General features: G+C 38.1%; 1 protein-coding gene and 1 long non-coding RNA gene across 2 annotated transcripts; both read right to left on the bottom strand.

Annotated features, from left to right (window-relative positions):
• Positions 1 to 6,571: 6,571 nt before the first annotated feature.
• LOC122011091 (BSD domain-containing protein 1-A-like) lies at positions 6,572 to 7,966 on the bottom strand. Its single transcript, XM_042567524.1, has one exon. It carries the CDS (start codon positions 7,964 to 7,966, stop codon positions 6,572 to 6,574), a length of 1,395 nt encoding a protein of 464 aa, XP_042423458.1.
• Positions 7,967 to 9,548: 1,582 nt separating this feature from the next.
• On the bottom strand, positions 9,549 to 9,888 carry LOC122009155. Its single transcript, XR_006119481.1, has 2 exons — positions 9,738 to 9,888; positions 9,549 to 9,621 (listed from the first exon to the last, which is right to left on the bottom strand). It is a non-coding gene; the product is annotated as an uncharacterized LOC122009155 (long non-coding RNA).
• Between the last annotated feature and the right edge of the window lie 8,151 nt (positions 9,889 to 18,039).

The raw sequence follows: 18,039 nt of genomic DNA, 5'->3' as shown, positions 1-18,039 counted from the left end.
TTCGGGCAATTCTACTTGATGTACCCTTTCTTGTTACATTCATAACAAATGACATTAGTGTTAAAACTTGAATTTTGACTGATCTTATCTTTTGAGGGTTAGAACATTTTCTTCACATCTTTCCTTTTGAACCTCGTTGTTCTTCCCATCATCTTCTTGACGTAGTGAGTCACTTCACTAGCCAACATTTCTTCATCGCTATCTGATGATTCTTACTCGGATTCGGATGATAAAGATTCCTCATTTTCCTTCTTTTCTACAATAAGAGCTATACTTTTCTCTTTTAAAGACATGTTAGCGTGCTCATGAAGTTCAAATTCACAAAACAATTTATCAATCTTAATTAAGGATAGATCTCTAGATACCTTGTACTCATCAACTCTTGATGCTCATAGGGTATTTTGAGGAAAGGATTAAAGAACATACCTTATTAAATCTCGATTTTCAAGTTTCTCACCTATGACATGAAGTTCATTCACTATCTCTTTAAATCTACCGTGCATTTGATTCACAGACTCATTTGTTTTCATGTTGAAGGTTTGAAGTTGGCCCACCAAGAGATCTCTCTTGGCTCTCCTTGAGTCTCTTGATCCTTCATTCAACTCGATGAACTTTTTCCATAAATCTTTGTCAGAGTTGAATGATCCTACTTTGTTTAATTGCTCTTTGGAGAGTCTATATTGTAGAGTGGTTATGACCTTTACATTTACTTGAGCCTTCTTTGAAATGTCTTTCAACGAATTCTTGGTTGGAAGAGGTGCTCCATGTGAATCCAATGATTTTTCAAACTCATCTACAATAATAAATCAATTTTCAATATCATTCATTAGATAATACTCCATCCAACCTTTCCAATATTCAAAGTCATTACCGTCGAAGAAGTGGTCGAGCGGTGTTATATCCCTTTTGTAATGCCAACTTGAAGCTTCGATTGAAGGTTAGTTCTTCTAAGGTAAGCCTAGCTCCGATACCACTTGTTAGAACCTTTATGTCAAGCTAAAGGAGGATGAATAGCTTCTCTTCGATTTTTACCTGCAACTTTTAGCGGAAGCAAAAACAATGGAAGTACTAGAATGAAATAACAAGAATGCAACACTTACTCCTTGATTTACTTGATCTTCATCTCCTTAAGGTGACTAATCCAAGGGTCCGCATATAAACAATCAAGCTTCCACTATGGTATTCTTCTTCTTGAATCAAACATGAAGTGGAAAACCTTTAACAAGATGAACTCTTCCTCTTACAAGACGAAAGAATAAGTTTGGGAGGAAGAGATTGAGAATATAGAAGCTGGGAGATCACTTGGAGAGCTTAAGGATGTTTTAGCATGAACGAGTTTTTTTTCTCCAAGCTCTAAAAACTTCTTTTATACTTCAACGACAATCAGGAATTTACAAGATTTTCTGTCGTCAGAAGCTTAACGATCACATATTAGTCGATTGGTATTGACCATTAGTCGATTGGTAGACTACAGCAACTCTCTATGAGTTTTCAGATCAAGCATCAACCAATTGATACAAGCATCAGTCGACTGGTATACCTCAAAATTGAGGTTTAAGCTATTCAAGTATGATCCTTTCATACTTGAAGCTTACCCTTAGTCTAGACTTATAGCTTGAAGCAACTTCCATCAGCCTTGCACCCTTAGGATACTTCTGAGCTCATGACACCTCATCCTTGCACTTGCCTTCAAGTGCTTCCTTTAGCTTCGTCATGCCAAATCTTCCTTTGCCAAGCGGCCACACCTCCTAAACTTCATTGCCAAAAGTCACACTCCAGGACTTCATCCACCAAGACAAGCTTGGACTTTCCTTGCCAAGTCTTCATGCCTGGACTTTCCTTTGTACTTGTCACTCAATATTCATGTTAGATCACCAGCATTGTCTAACTTAAACTTATTTAACCAAACATCAAAAGTAAATGATACTTGGAGCAAAATTGCACCAACAAACTACTCACACTTATCTATATGATTCAATCGAGTATGTGACCAAGGCATAGTAGATCACTGAGACACAATAAAACTCCATGCATATGCAGGATGCAAGCTCCCAAAATCGTCAATGGGTCAGCCGGGGCCTATCTATATGCATACTCTCTATGAACTTAAAAATAGAGGCCCTCTGAGAATGTATACTCCACATCCTAATTCATGACACTATCAAAATGCAAAAAAAAAAAAAAAAACAACACAACGCACGAAGCTCCCGCCATGCGGGGTCTCGGGGAAAGATCCATTGTACGCAATCTTATCCTATTTTTTGCAAGAAACTGTTTCCAGGATTCAAACGCATGACCTTTTGGTCACATGACAATAACTTTACCGTTGCGCCAAGGCTCCCCTTCAAAATGCATACCTATCAAAATCCTAACTAACCTATATGTATATCAAAATATATGAATGTATGAGTAATAGGGCACTATCAAAAATGTATGCCCTCAAAAATGATACCACCCCTGCTGTAATACCTGATTCGAATATACATTAAATGCCCTATAGAATGAACCTGTACTTTCCTGAAGATCAACTCTGTATCAAATCCCATTCCATCAAATCTGCTGTGATTTCTTGCCCTCTAAATATGATGCACTAATATTGATATGGCAAGGTGTCAAGCCCTAGTTAAGATGAAGGTCCCCTAGTACTGAAGTATGAGCACCCACAACATACGCCAATATGTGCCCGTCTCAGGTCACATATGTTGTTATGCCCTAACCCTCCCCCACAACTGGCTGATAGAACCGCATAAAAAAAATACATGCTCCAATGTCTCCTCCTCCTATTAGCAAAAATCAAATCATCTACCCTTCAGATAATCCTCTTTCCAACTCTAGCACCACATTGAGTTGTTGGTGATGACCAACACAAAGTTGATTGTGTCAAACATGGTGTCAATGCATTGTTGACGTCAACGACACTCCCCATTGCTACTTTGTCACTGATAACACAAGTATCTGTCCCATTGCTACTTTGTCACTGATAACACAAGTATCTGTCTTGTGTCAGAGAGTCATCATCCATGTACTATACTATTACTTCGTCTGATAAAACCTGATCGAGAGGAAGCTGGAGCGGGTGCTATCTGTCCCAAGGTTGCATAATTCAAAAGTGAAGGCGTCGGAGGCAGAGATGTTATCGACTGCAGGAAAAGAAAGGGACTTTTCTAATCCTAATAATGATTCAATTTATCTTCCATGTCCCAAGCATATGTATTTTATAAAATATCATAATCTCAATTACTTAACAACCATCACTACTTCAATATCACAGTACATATCCTTTTATTAAGGACAAGATAAAGTATTATTCTATAACCTGAGCAATATTTAACTCCAAATCCAGGTAAGTCATACAACAAATGGTCTCGATTAGCATTAGTAGTCAAAAAAAAATGGTAAAAAAAAAAATCAATCAAAATGATACGATCCACAATAAAGAATTAATGAAATTTTCTTCATATAAAAAAGAAAAATAACCGAACAATTCATTACAAAAAAAAATTCTAACCCTTCTGTCGCTCCAATTTGTGCAGTCTCCACCAACCTGGCTATGGTTGTCAGTGAAGGGCTGTAAAAGTTAAAGCAGTCTCCCTTTTTTTTTCCTCTGAAGCAAAGCAAAGCAAAGCTCCTCGAGGAAGAGTAGGGTAAAGAAAATTTTCAAATTCATAGCCAACCGTGCCCAGCTATTCCACAAAGTGTCATATGGGAACCAACCCAAAGGCACTAGTTTTAATATATAGAATACCTTATGTGACAAATAATAATTAAGGTTCCCTAGTAGTTGAATATGCCAAGAAATGTGGGGAATGGGTGCAGAATTCAGTATATCAATATTCAAGCAAGAGGACTAAAATCTGCAGGAGCATTTTTGTACATGGAATAACATAGATAAATTGTGAATATCTGCATGATCCGATTTGATAGTGGCTCAAGTCTGACTAGACGAAAGAGTGAATAGCCAACACATGAATGCAAATCATCAGTAATACAGAGGTGTACATGTGTATTCATTCTGTCAACGAGTATGTCAAAGTGGAAATAAAAAAAATAAAATAAAGATCACAACCCCATAACACAAAGATGTAAAGTGGTTCGAAGACCTCGGTCCTAATGCACGATCTATGAGTGCCTAATGCGTTACCCTGAATGAGTTCCACTAGAATCACCCTCTCAAAAGAGATATTGGAGCAATTCTCTTAGAATCCTAACCTTTAAAAATCTTGGTATGTTTACCCGCAACCTTGCCTAAGCCCTTGAGGACCTTTGAGCAATATAAGCACTTGTTTGGAGTTTCAAACTTTTTTGCGGAACCTTATATGCTCAACACTCCCCAAGGGCTTATATAAGCAAGGCTCCAACTAGAAGTAACCTCTAGTCAATTGATCGATCACAAGTGACTCTTGGAGTGGAAATTTCTTCCAGCCCACAACTCAAGTTTCTAATTGTTTAAACTGAAATTTCTCTCAATTGTTGCTCAAAAAGAAACATTTTGTTTATCGAACTCTGAAAGTCAATCGATTCCCTAGTCGATTGTAGTGTTCTAGTCGACTGAATCTCATCGATGGTCCCTCCTTCACTTAGCTTACCTACCCATAAACCTACACAAAGTCTTAGGATTGAGTTAATTGTAGACTATGATTCAGAACAAACAATCCTCGATCAAAGACTTTGAACCAAGCAACTAGGAAATCTACTCCTCTACCAAACTAAATGCATTATCCCGATGTTTCTGCCTAAAAGCATAAGCACCAAGATTATATTTCACTCTTAATCACTCACACTCTGATACCTCCAAGTCTTCAACCTTATTTGCTCCTTACTGTAAGTGCACATTGCTAGGCCACATCAAGCTCCCCGAGCTTGTTTCATGTCATCCAATCCTTCTCGCCTTCGAGTTCACCTTGTTTGGCCACCCTAGAGTCCACCTTGTGTTAATCCTTTGACCATTGGATGCACCAAGCTCGTTGAGTTTACTCCACATGTTATCCTTCTCCTCACCTTTCAAGTCAACCTCGCATTAAGCCTTCGAGTCATTGAACCAACTACTACTCAATACTCTTAGTCCCAAAATCTACCTCACTTGACCTCTAATCTATTAGATGCACCAGACTCAATAAACTTGCTCCATGTCGTCGCTTTGTCGCCTTTGAGTTCACCTTGTCGCCTTCGAGCCATCGTAGTTGAGTTAATAAGCTCTATGAGCTCCATATGCACTATGTCGTCTCTACACATTTAATACATACATCAAAAACATAGATAAAACCAAATTAAACCTTTTATTAACCACATCAAAATAACTCAATTGAACCTGACTATTTGTGGGTTTCCCTAGCAATATCGACGTTTTATTCTCTTCAAATAAAAACCATTTATGATTTTCCAAGTTCAATAAATTGGAATATTTAAAAAAAATCTATGAATCCTTTCAATAGATCTCAGAGCTTTTTTTCACCACCAGATACACTTGACCTTTAAGAGATAAGCTAATTGAAAGGAATAATAATTGAACATGACACAAAAAAAGAATAATTCGTCATATGAACAATCTTTGTAAATAGAGTCGTCTTTTGCATCCTACAACTTTTATTCAAAAACAGCCTACCTTAGAGAGTTAATATGTGTAACAAAACAATTTAATATCTAAAAGAGATCATCTAATAAGAAAGATTAACAATTTCAAAGGTGTTTCCCATATTTATTCTCAAATTTTTGCACCAAGACGAAGATTAAAAATGCCAAGTTTCTTGATCTCACATGAATAGATCAAGGGAAATCACTCTCTTGTAGCAACATTGAGACGGACTGTAGACGTTGCTACTTGCCAAACCCTAGTATAATGTACATATATATGCCTAGCGACTTGATCAAGGATTCAAACAAAGGTACACCTAGACCAAATTACAGAATAAGGTTTTCACTTTTCATATTGCTTCTTTTAACAATGAGGTGAGATTCATAGGTAGTTAAAAGGAAAGGAAAGAATCAAAGAGTAAATAGATGAACAATGGAAGAAGAAAATATGATAAAAATTGATTACTTCCAATTGTGGAAGGGTCCCCCTTTATTTCCGAGCAATCAAGGGATTTCTGACTATATTCCCTAAAAATTGGATCCCTTTCTGTAAACTAACCAATTCACCCCAAGTAAAGGACTTAAGTTGCATTGTTTAAGCTAAAGTTCAGTCAGTTAAGATATATAGGTAAACTAATGCCTCAAAATTCCAATATGATTTTGCAGCAAATTAATCACGGGACTCTTACACCTCAAAAAGTTAACATTTGTTCTTACTAACAGTAACATCTATGAGCACTAGAATGCAAGAGAAAAAGAGACAAATTTCATATTTAAAAACAGTACTGTCAATGCAAATTAGCAAATATGTATGTTCCCAATAAAGATATAGTGCACTTATTCAAAATCTATATTCTTTAAGGAAGCAGCACCTTCGTTTGCAATCAAGTAGCAAGCCTACAGGAAATTATTCACATAGTATTCACAGAATGAAAGAAGCAACCATTATTGGATAAGACAGATGCAAAACAATCGAAGTAAACATATTTATACCCACAAATCAAGGCTTGATGGGCTCATCATCGTCGTTGATATCCCAACTCAGATCCTCATCCTCCTCAGCAGCACTAAGCCTCTTGTGCAGGTCCACCTTGAGAACAGTAGAATTTGAGTCACCAGGTTTCTTCTCTTCCTCTTCTAGTAGATCCTCAATCTCATCCCACCCAAGATCTTCTTCCTCTGGCACAGAATTCTGGAAAGAGATGATTGAAAAATCACTGCACTTGGATGAGTCTGCAGAATCTATCTTCCCTCCAGTCAGCATTGTTTCATCCAACTTGGAGGTCATAGACTCAACTTTGGATTTAGTATCTTCATGATTGTCAGATGTTGATATCTCTTTCCTATTAACCTCCGCATCGGAACCCTTCAAAATCTGATCTTCAGATATCCCATTAGCTCTTTGCTCTCCTGAAGTACCTACTATTGACAGTGCATCCTTTTCTTTCTTCTCTTCTAGTTTTTCAGACATAGTAGCATCTCCGGTGGTTTTATCTATATTCTCCTCGTCATCATCAATGTCCCAGGTCAAATCCTCTTCTTCCTCTCTGGAAATCACCCTCTTCACGAGCTCTGCTCTTGCATCTTCAGCTTGCTTCAGCTTATGGACCTTGTAAAAGTACCGGCACCAGAGTGTATCATAATCCACAACACTGGGAACCAGCTTGTTGAGAAAACCATCCAAAGTGTCATTCTCATTGCACAGATTTTCCATCTCCTCTTTCTTCATTGCCAAATCAAATTCTGATCTCCACTTGCTGAAGGCATCAGTGTCCTCTGGGTCTTCAGAGAAGGTACTCACATCCGACTGTATCGCAAGCAAGAGCATCTCGTATCGGTTGTAAACCCTAGAAGATGCAGCGGAACTGGCCGGCAGCCTAGGTTCATCCAACACTTGCTCTTCTGGATCCTCGCCATCCTCCAGCGATAGGATCACTTCCTTGCTCTGGGAAATGATGTCAGCAGTCCCTCTCCACACCGAGGTGCCGAGGTCGTCGATAGCCTGCCCAACGGACTCCAGTGACTCCTGGGCCAAGGAGGCACCAACCTCGAGTGACCCTGGAATATCACGGACGGTGCGTGAGGCGATTTCACGGAACGCTGTTGTCTCCTCCTTAAGCCCCGTGCTGAAATCGGCCAGGTCGCGGCGGTACGTCTGGATGATGGACTCAGACTTTGAGGCGAATGTCTTGATTAGACCTCCGAAGATCCATCCTCCGGTGCCGCCTTCGCGGTCTTCAACTTCGTTGTCAGGAGAATTGGGACTAGGGATTTCTCCGTCATAGAAGTCCTCTCCTCCTCGCTCGTGATCGTCGTGGTCCAGATCGCTGCGGGGTGAGTTTGGCGACGTCGACGAGTCGGCATCCCCAGAGAAGACCGATCTGAAGAAATCCATGGCGGAGATAGAGATCTGTTGGCGTTGGGGTTAGGTTTAGAGCAAGAACATGTAAACACGATGGATTATTGATTCGTTCCTAAAAGTGTGAGTCGACTCCCATCTCGACACAAGGTTTATGATGTTTTTCGATTCATAAGGCTATGTGGCTGGCTTAACTCGTGGCCCAAATTTTAAAATAACGGCAATTTATCAAATCACGCACTTAAATATCTTAATTGACCAAAAGGCGTATGTTACTTTAATTTTTACCAAAGGGCGGATTTTTTCAAGTGCACTTCCCTTTTTATCCTTCTGACAAATTAAACATTTTTTTTTTCGTTTTCCTTTTCTCTCTTTTCTCTTTCCTATTACCTCTTTCATCAACGAAATGTAAGATTTAGTTATTTTTTTGATAACATTTTAATACATTTAGAGAAGCTAAAATAAACAATGTATAGCATAGTTAAAGTCCATCAGTGGGTTTTGACCGAAACCCACTGATGGACCTAGAGACCTCAGATTACACCCATTTCAGTTCCTGTGGATTCCTGATGTTGCAAGGAGTTTAACTATGCTATCCATTATTTATTTTGACTTTTATAAGGTGTTAAAATAGGAGAAGAAAAAATCAGCAAAAAGGCTCCACGTTAGGCCTGATATGGAATCATATCAGGCCCACGTTGGGCCTGATATGGTTCCATATCAGGCCTGATTTGGAGCCTTTTTGCTGATTTTTTCTTCTGCTATTTTAACACCTTTTAAAAGTCAAAATAAACAATGGATAGTATATTTGAACTCCTTGTAACACCAGGAATCCATAAAAACTGAAATGGGTGCAATCGGAGCTCTCTAGGTCCGATTGCACCCATTTCAGTTTCTATGGATTCTTGGTGTTGCAAGGAGTTCAAATATGCTATCCATTGTTTATTTTGACTTTTAAAAGATGTTAAAATAGCAGAAGAAAAAATCAGCAAAAAGGCTCCACGTTAGGCCTGATATGGAATCATATCAGGCCCACGTTGGGCCTGATATGGTTCCATATCAGGCCCAACGTGGGCCTGATATGGTTCCATATCAGGCCCAACGTGGGCCTGATATGGTCCATATCAGGCTCAACGTGGACCTGATATGATTTTTCCTTGAGCTTTATACAATGTAGAGAAATTAATTTGATGATAGAAAACCAAGAGTTCTGTTAGTCCTATGATTTAATTGTCTTTTTCTCAAGTATGTTGTGCAAATTGATTCTCTGTTCCTCTGAACATTGTTTTATCAGTATATTGCTGATAGGTCCATCTTTGGGTCTTGTTTGGTCAGCAACTCTTGATGAATTTCTTGATGGATCTAGTAGGGTTGTGGCTTGAATTTGTGCCTAATTCTTTGTGTTTGTTTTCCCTTGTCACCCCATAATTGTGTAATGCCAATGGAAATGGTGTGATTGCCATAACCCACAGTCAATTTTTTTTACTTTAAAAAAAAAGATTGCATCTTCAGCAATAACTTATTGCTTCCAATAATGCTTTGACATCTGAATCAGCAACCTGGTGTCCGAGCTTGTGCAAACCATACTTTAACTCATCAAAATTTATCTGCCTTTTTATGTTGATATCCATATTCTCAAACATTTCCTTTATGTCGGCAATCTCTTCCACAGACAAGTGTTCAGCTATCACCTGCATTAACACAGTTTTAGAATGAACATAATAATACTAGGTGTGTCTTGGAATAATCAGCTGGACAAATGTCAAGCATTCACACAGAAAGAAATCATGAAAGAAAATATTCTCACCCTAAGAGCTTTCTTTTTAAATTTATTCATCACTGAAAATTGCTGGAGTCTTGCTCGAAAAGTTTCACCAAGATTTACACTGGGTGCCTTATTGGCATTCTGCAGCCAAGGATGATCTGTAATGTGAATCATGAGGGTAATGTTGAGAATACAGAAGATATGATGCAGTATTAAGGCAAAGGTATTAGTAGATATTGCAATATACTGATAAAACAATGTTCAGAGGAACAGAGAATCAATTTGCACAACATGCTTGAGAAAAAGACAATTAAATCATAAGACTAACAGAACTCTTGGTTTTCTATCATCAAATTAATTTCTCTACATTGTATGAAGCTCAAAGAAAAATCATATCAGCTCCACATTGGGCCTGATATGGTTCCATATCAGGCCTAACGTGGAGCATTTTTGTTGATTTTTTCTTCTGCTATTTTAACATCTTTTAAAAGTCAAAATAAACAATGGATAGCATATTTGAACTCCTTGCAACACCAGGAATCCATAGAAACTGAAATGGGTGCAATCGGAGCTCTCTAGGTCCATCAGTGGGTTTTGACCGAAACCCACTGATGGACCTAGAGACCTCAGATTACACTCATTTCAGTTCCTGTGGATTCCTGATGTTGCAAGGAGTTCAAATATGCTATCCATTGTTTATTTTGACTTTTATAAGGTGTTAAAATAGGAGAAGAAAAAATCAGCAAAAAGGCTCCACGTTAGGCTGATATGGAATCATATCAGACCCACGTTGGGCCTGATATGGTTCCATATCAGGCCCAACGTGGGCCTGATATGATTTCATATCAAGCCCAACGTGGGCCTGATATGATTTCATATCAAGCCCAACGTGGGCCTGATTTGGAGCCTTTTTGTTGATTTTTTCTTCTGCTATTTTAACACCTTTTAAAAGTCAAAATAAATAATGGATAGCATAGTTAAACTCCTTGCAACATCAGGAATCCACAGGAACTGAAATGGGTGTAATCTAAGGTCTCTAGGTCCATTAGTGGGTTTCGGTCAAAACCCACTTATGGACCTAGAGACCTCAGATTACACCCATTTCAGTTCCTGTGGATTCCTGATGTTGCAAGAAGTTTAACTATGCTATCCATTGTTTATTTTAGCTTCTCTAAATGTATTAAAATGTTATCAAAAAAATAACTAAATCTTATATTTTGTTGATGAAAGAGGTAATAGGAAAGAGAAGAGAGAGAAAAGGAAAACGACAAAAAAAGGTTTAATTTGTCAGAAGGATAAAAAGGGAAGTGCACTTGAAAAAATGCGCCCTTTGGTAAAAACTAAAGTAACATACGCCTTTTGGTCAATTAAGATATTTAAGTGCGTGATTTGGTAAATTGCCGATTAAAATAAACATAATTTTTTTTAAAAAAAAAATGCATGATTAAAATAAAATTACTCGTTTCTCTTTTCAGGATAAATTGAATTGCTCCTTTATTTTATGTCTGTATTATGTAAATACGGCAATTTACCTAATGTTTTCCGAGTTTATGACTAGAGCGAAAGTTATTTTAGTATTTATTAAACAGTGCATCTTTTTAAATATACTTCATGTTCTATTTTCTGATAAATCTAATTTTTTAAATTATTATTTTTTTTCTAATACTTTTTTACTCTCTTCTTTGCTCTCTCATATGCATTCAACTTTTCACTTATTTTTCTGTCTCTCTTCTCTTCCTTTCCCTTTTTATATACATACATAACATGTGGATAATATTTTATAAGATTTAATTAATTTTTTTATAATATTTTAATACATTTAGAGAAGTTAAAATAAATAATAGATAACATATTTAAACTATTTGCAACCCTAGAAATTCACAGGAACTGAAATATATGTAATATGAAATCTCTAGGTCCATTAGTGAGTTTTGATCAAAATTCACTGATGGATTTAGAAAGCTCTGATTGCACTCATTTCAGTTCATATAGATTTTTGAGGTTGCAAGGAGTTCAAATATGTTATCCATTATTTATTTCGACTTATTGGATGTGTTAAAATGTAATAAGGAAGAATTGTCAAAAATCTCTACGCTTGATATGTATCATATCAGACTCAATATGGAGAATTTTAACGATTCTTCCTTATTACATTTTAACATCTTTTATACGTCGAAATAAATAATAGATAGCATATTTAAACGCCTTGCAACTCCATAAATATATAAGAACTGAAATAGATGCAATCAGAACTCTCTTGATCTATCAGTAATTTCGGTCGAAACCTATTGATAGACCTATAGAGCTCTGATTGTACCAATTTCAATTCCTTTGAATTTCTAGGGTTGCAATGAGTTCAAATATACTATTCATTATTTATTTCAACGTCTGGGATGTTGGATCGTAAAGTTCTCTAGAGGGGAAGTGAATAGTGATCGTTGAAACTTAATCGAGTAAGCAGCAGAAATAGAAAAATAAGAACAATGCTAACACACCAAGTTTTTACTTGGTAAGAAGCCTTCGTCGACTCCTACTCTAAGGCCCGCACTCGTCGAATTCTTTCGTTGGACAATCCACTAATAGTTCGTAAAAAGAGTTACAAGATTAGTACAAGAACTATAAAACTAAATTACCGACAACAAGGAAATTAAAACTGAGTCGTAGGTGTTGGTCCCTTTGAAGGTCGACAAGAGGGGAGGGGTGAATTGCCCTGAAAAAATAAATATACCCTTTCTCAGACTATCAACTAAATAAAGAATACTTATAATTAAAAAGACAAAGACTAATTAAAAGAAAGCATACACAAAGGAGTTACTTGGTTTGCAATCAGAAAATTGTTAATACAAGGAGAAAGTAGCGCACTATTTGAAGATCTCCTTAGGGCGGAGTAGCCTCTTACAGCGTTAACAGCACAGAAGAAAAGTATAGCATAGAGAAATGGAATACAAGTGAATTACAAGTTGTTGTTCAGCTTCTTGGGCCAAGGCTATATTTATAGCCTTGGTCGGGGCGCCTGGAAGGGTTCCGGGCGCTTGGGAGGGGATAAAATTTTATCCCTTCTCGCACAGATCGCGTTGACCGCGATCTGGATAATCATCCAGGTTTGGGTGCCCAGAAGGGTTCCGGACGCCCCAGATTGGTTCGGGTGCCGGGAATGGTTCCGGGCGCCCGGACCAAGAAAGTCGATCGAAAAGAGGACCTCTACTCCGGTTCAGCTCGCCTCGATCCAGGTCTTCCGCTCCAGTTCTGCTTGCTTGGGTGATCTCGGCCATCCGGAAAAGGGCTCACCCAAACCCAAGTTCTAGCATTCTCCTCGAGCAGCCTTCCTCCCCAGTTTCTCATCCTTCGAATGTCGCGTACGTTCTTCTCGTCCACCAGTGTACTCTTCCGTGGCACCTCGTCCCTCGGACGCACCGAGCCCGTCGGCTCTCTCCCCATGTCGTCCTTCTCGCAAGTCGCGTCTTCCGCTCGACTTCTTGTGCTCCTAAGCTCCTGCACACTTAGACACAAGGGTTAAATCAAACAGGACATAACTTAACTTGTTTGATCACATCAAAACACCTTGGGGTTCCAACAATCTCCCCCTTTTTGATGTGAGCAATCCAAGTTAAAATAGGGTAAAACAAACATAATGTAAAGACAAATAATTTTGCAAATAAGTGAAAAAATTAAAAAAAAAATTATTATACCTCCCCCTAAACTTAACATTCTTCTCCCCATTTGATCACATAAAAATATGGGGTTCTTAACACGTCTAAGGTTTACTTTAACACTAAAAAAAATTTGCAAAAAATTTTAAGTGTTAAAAAAATTTAAGTAAGAAAATTTTCAGGCAGAAAAAAAATTATAAATAAGAAAATTTCTAAGTAAGAACAATTTAATTTTCTAAGTTAAAAAAAATTTGTGTTAAAAAAAATTTAAGTGTTAAAGAAAAAATTAAGTTAGAAAATTTTCAGGCAGAAAAAAAAATTCTTATTAAGAAAAATTTCTAAATGAGAACAATTTAATTTTCTAAGTTAAGAAAAAAATTTCTAAGTTTTTGCAAACATAAATATTTTTGAGAATTTTCTAAAACAAATTGAATAACCCTTAAAAGCATTAAGTAATTTCAATTCAATGATTTTTCAGTTAGTCATTTAACTTTTTATTTCAATACTTGGCTTCCAGACAATGGCGAGGCACTATACCTTCTTGGTTATTGTAGCAACAACCACTTTCTAGACAAAGCCTCATAAATAATTTAAAAGTTTAATTTTCTCGCTGAAATTGCTAGGTCTTAATTTTATATTTAAATTAAACAAGTTTTTGGAATCCAATAAAGGTTCCTTCCTACAAGGTTAATCATATATTTTCTAGGTATATAGACTTTTGATATTTTTCTGATTTGACTTTTGTGAAACCTATAGTACCAATTTAATCCTCTATAATTTCTAAAAGCAGAAATATTTGAGCAAGTAGAATTTTTCAAATTTTCTATTTCTTCTTTTAATTTATTATTTTCAAGTCTTACTTTATCAAGATCTTCTAACAGATATGATTTTGCTAAAATTCTTTTTATTTCTAGGTTTTTATTTTTTAATTTATTATTTTTACTTTTTAATTTGTACATAGATTTTTTCATTGACTTAATATCATAATAAAGCTGATTAGGAGGTAGGAGGCATACCTCACTTACCATATCAGACTTAAAGTCTGACTCTCCCCCTGCTTCGCTGCTTTTATCTGAAGTCGCTCCCCCTTCATCGATGTTGGCTTCTAGTGTACTTTGCCCTTCAAAGCTCGCCATCAGTGCTAGTTCGGCATATTCTTATATTTCGGACTTCGATGATGAATTGTCGTCCCAAGTTGCATTTAGGTTCTTTGTGCTTCTTGGGTATCTTGACTTTATCCTTCTTGAGTTCTGGGCAATCTTCTTTTAAGTGTCCTTCCTTTTGACACTAGTAGCAACGAACCCTTCTTCTATTTCTTGGATTTTTCTTATTCTGTATTTCTTTAAATTTATTAGATCTAAAGAACTTTTTGAAATTTCTTACTATATAAGATTCTTGATCTTCTTTTGAATCTGACTTGGGTTCATCTTTCTTGGTTGCTTTTAGCGTCATAATCTGGCTTGAGTCTTTTGATGTCCCTGAACATCTGGTTTCATGTAATTCAAGAGTAGAAAATAATTCCTCTAAGGTACTTACCTCCAGGTCCTTTGAGATGTAGTAAGCATCGATGATTGAGATCCATTCTGGAGTTCTAGGAAAGGCGTTGAGTGCGTAGCATATCGTGTCCCGGTTGGTTACCGTTTCACCAAGGTTCTCAAGTTCGGTAATAGTTTTTTACCTTTGCGAGTAGATTGGCTACCTTCTCACCTTTTTCCAGACAGATATTTGTCAGCTTGTTCCGAAGTATATCTCTTCTAGCAAGCTTGGCTTCGCACGTGCCTTCATGAAGTTCCAGGAATTTTTCCTAGAGTTCTTTGGCCGACGAGTAGCTTTCGATGCGGCTGACTTCTTGAGGCGACAACACACTTAGCAAGTGATACTCCGCTCGGTTATTCGCTACGGAATCATTTTGCTCCTTATTCGTCCAAAGAATCTCTTCTTTTTCTTCTCCATTTTGATTCGTAGGAGCTACAAAATCATATTTTATTATTAAATAAAGTTCAAAATCGGTTTTCAGAAATACCTCCATACGATGTTTCCAGTGTGCGAAGTCTCCCTCAAATTTTGGTGGAACAATGCTTGGTCCGGGCATTGGTTGCTTTGCTTCGGTCGGCGGTTAGTCCTTCTGAAGCATCCTTGCTCTGATACCACTTATTGGTCCCTTTGGAGGCCGCAAGAGGGGGGTAAATTGCCCTGAAAAAATAAATCTACCCTTTCTCAGACTATCAACTAAATAAAGAATACTTGTAATTAAAAATAAAGAGACTAATTAAAAGAAAGCAGCCACAAAGGAATTACTTGGTTTGCAATAAGAAGATTGCTAATCCAAGGAAAAAGTAGTGCACTATCTGAATATCTCCTTAGGGCAGAGTAGCCTCTTACAACGTTAACAGCACAGAAGAAACGTATAGCACAGAGAAATGAAATACAAGTGAATTACAAGTTGTTGTTCAGCTTCTTGGATCAAGGCTATATTTATAGTCTTGGTCGGGGCGCCTGGAAGGGTTCCAGGTACCTGGGAGGGGATAAAATTTTATCCCTTCTCGCACAGATCACATTGATCGTGATATGGATAATCATCCAAGTTCGGGCACCCAGAAGGGTTCCGAGCGCCCCGGACTGGTCCGGGCGCCCGGAATGGTTCTGAGCACCCGAACCAAGAAAGTCAATAGAATTGACTTTTTTGATCTAGGACCTCTGCTCTGGTTCAGCTTGCCTTGGTCTGGGTCTTCCGCTCTGGCTTCACTTGCTTGGGTGATATTGGCCATCTGGAAAAGGGCTCACCCGAATCCAAGTTCCGGCCTTCTCCTTGAGCAGCCTTCCTCCCCGATTTCTCATCCCTCGAATGTCGTGTACGTTCTTCTCGTTCACCGGTGTACTCTTCCGCGGCACCTCGTCCCTCGGACGCACCGAGTTCGTCGGCTCTCTCCCCGTGCCATCCTTCTCGCTAGCCACGTCTTCCGCTCGACTTCTTGTGCACCTAAGCTCTTGCACACTTAGACACCAGGTTTAAACCAAATAGGACCTAACTTAACTTATTTGATCACATCAAAACACTTTGGGATTCCAACAGCAGGTTGTCGGAGGTGCTTCGCAGCGTCGCAGGAGTGTCTTTAGAGTAGTGCGCAATAGAACAATCGTAGTAGAAAGTTATTTTTCATGCTCTGGCGGAAGACTTCTTATATAGGTAGCTCTAGGTGCTTGGACTGTGACGTCGACCTAGCCAATCAGCACACTCCACGTTTGCTACGAGATAGACTTTTTCATTCTGGGCGCTCGGACCACTTTTTCCAACAAAGTTTTTTCTTGTAAGAAAAAGATTAGTCCGAGGCAATAAATATTATACTACCCTTCAAAACAAAGTTAGCACAATATAACAAATAGAGTAGTAATTAGATTCTATCTCCTCGAAACTATAATCTAATCAAGATCTCAACTTAGATTTCCCAAATGAATCTAAGTTGGATCGACGTCTAGTGTTCTCTCAAATGGGGAACACGTCCTCACAAAGTCACCCTCCTCAAGTGGCTTACCTTAACTTACCGTCTTGCCCGTCTTGCCAGACATCCGGTCAGCCCGTCGACCTATATGGACTTCATGCCAGCTATCTGATAGGCCCGTTGACCTAGCTGGATTTCCCTGCAACACTAATTTAGTACAATAGATAAAACAGTAAAGTAAGACAGTGTTAACAGATTTCAAGATTCGCTGGTTTGATCGACCGTGCGCGGTCGACCAGAAACTAGTTGGTCTCATATAAACTAGGGTTACTTCCCTTAGGGATGCCCAACTTCACTCACTAGGACTTCCATTGCCTGACTTCACTCACCAAGACTTCCACAACCTAGCTTCATTCACTAGGGCTCGGCTTCGCTCACCAAGACTTCCACTACCTAGCTTCACTCACTAGGGTCTGACTTTACTCACCAGGACTTCTACCACTTAACTTCACTCACTAGGGCCTACCTTCACTCACTAGAACTTCCACCACCTAGTTTCACTCACTAGGGTCTGACTTCACTCACCAGGACTTCCACCACCTATCTTCACTCACTAGGGTCTGGCTTCACTCACCAGAACTTTCACTTTGCCTAACCTCCAGTTAAGACTAGTCACTCAGTAGACATCTCGTATGTCATCCTTTGGTTAGGACTTACCTTTACTAGCCATCTAGTCCTGACTAGACTTCTCTCTTCCAAATATCAAATCCTGTTTGGATCAACCCTTGGTCAAATTGATCAAACCTAGGTATATTGTCAAACATTAAAATCCTAAAGGTCGATTGCACCAACATGAAAAATATTAAAATATAATAAGGAAGAATCATTAAAAATTTTCATATTGGGCTTATATGAAAAAATGATAATTAGCTTTTGTCACTAGTGTACATCAAAAGTATCATTTTCACTAAGCCTTGCCTGAGACAACAAACCTGCATCAGCTCTTCGATCAAGGTCAAAGATCTACATCTTCAACCGGTTTCTTGCTAGTGTAACGCTGAGATAAGTAAGACTATTGATTTGACAACTAAAGATGAGAGTGATTTCAATAGTTGAATGTTTTAAGATTACCTGCTTCCTGATGGTGAACGAGACATATTTGTACTTAATCATGTGAAGAATCTGCCTCTTCATTGTGGCTTTTGTAATGGAATACCTGCTTATTTTGTGGGGGTTTAAAATCACGAGACATAA

The sequence above is a fragment of the Zingiber officinale genome, chromosome 8A (assembly GCF_018446385.1).
Source record: "Zingiber officinale cultivar Zhangliang chromosome 8A, Zo_v1.1, whole genome shotgun sequence".
Classification (NCBI taxonomy): Eukaryota; Viridiplantae; Streptophyta; class Magnoliopsida; order Zingiberales; family Zingiberaceae; genus Zingiber; species Zingiber officinale.
The sequence above is the reverse complement of the archived record's forward strand: the minus strand, read 5'-3'. Positions and strand labels throughout refer to the sequence as shown.

What these genes read in the sequence shown, in the direction of transcription:
- LOC122011091 (XM_042567524.1), bottom strand. Translation starts at nt 7,966, where the DNA reads ATGGATTTCTTCAGATCGGTCTTCTCTGGGGATGCCGACTCGTCGACG.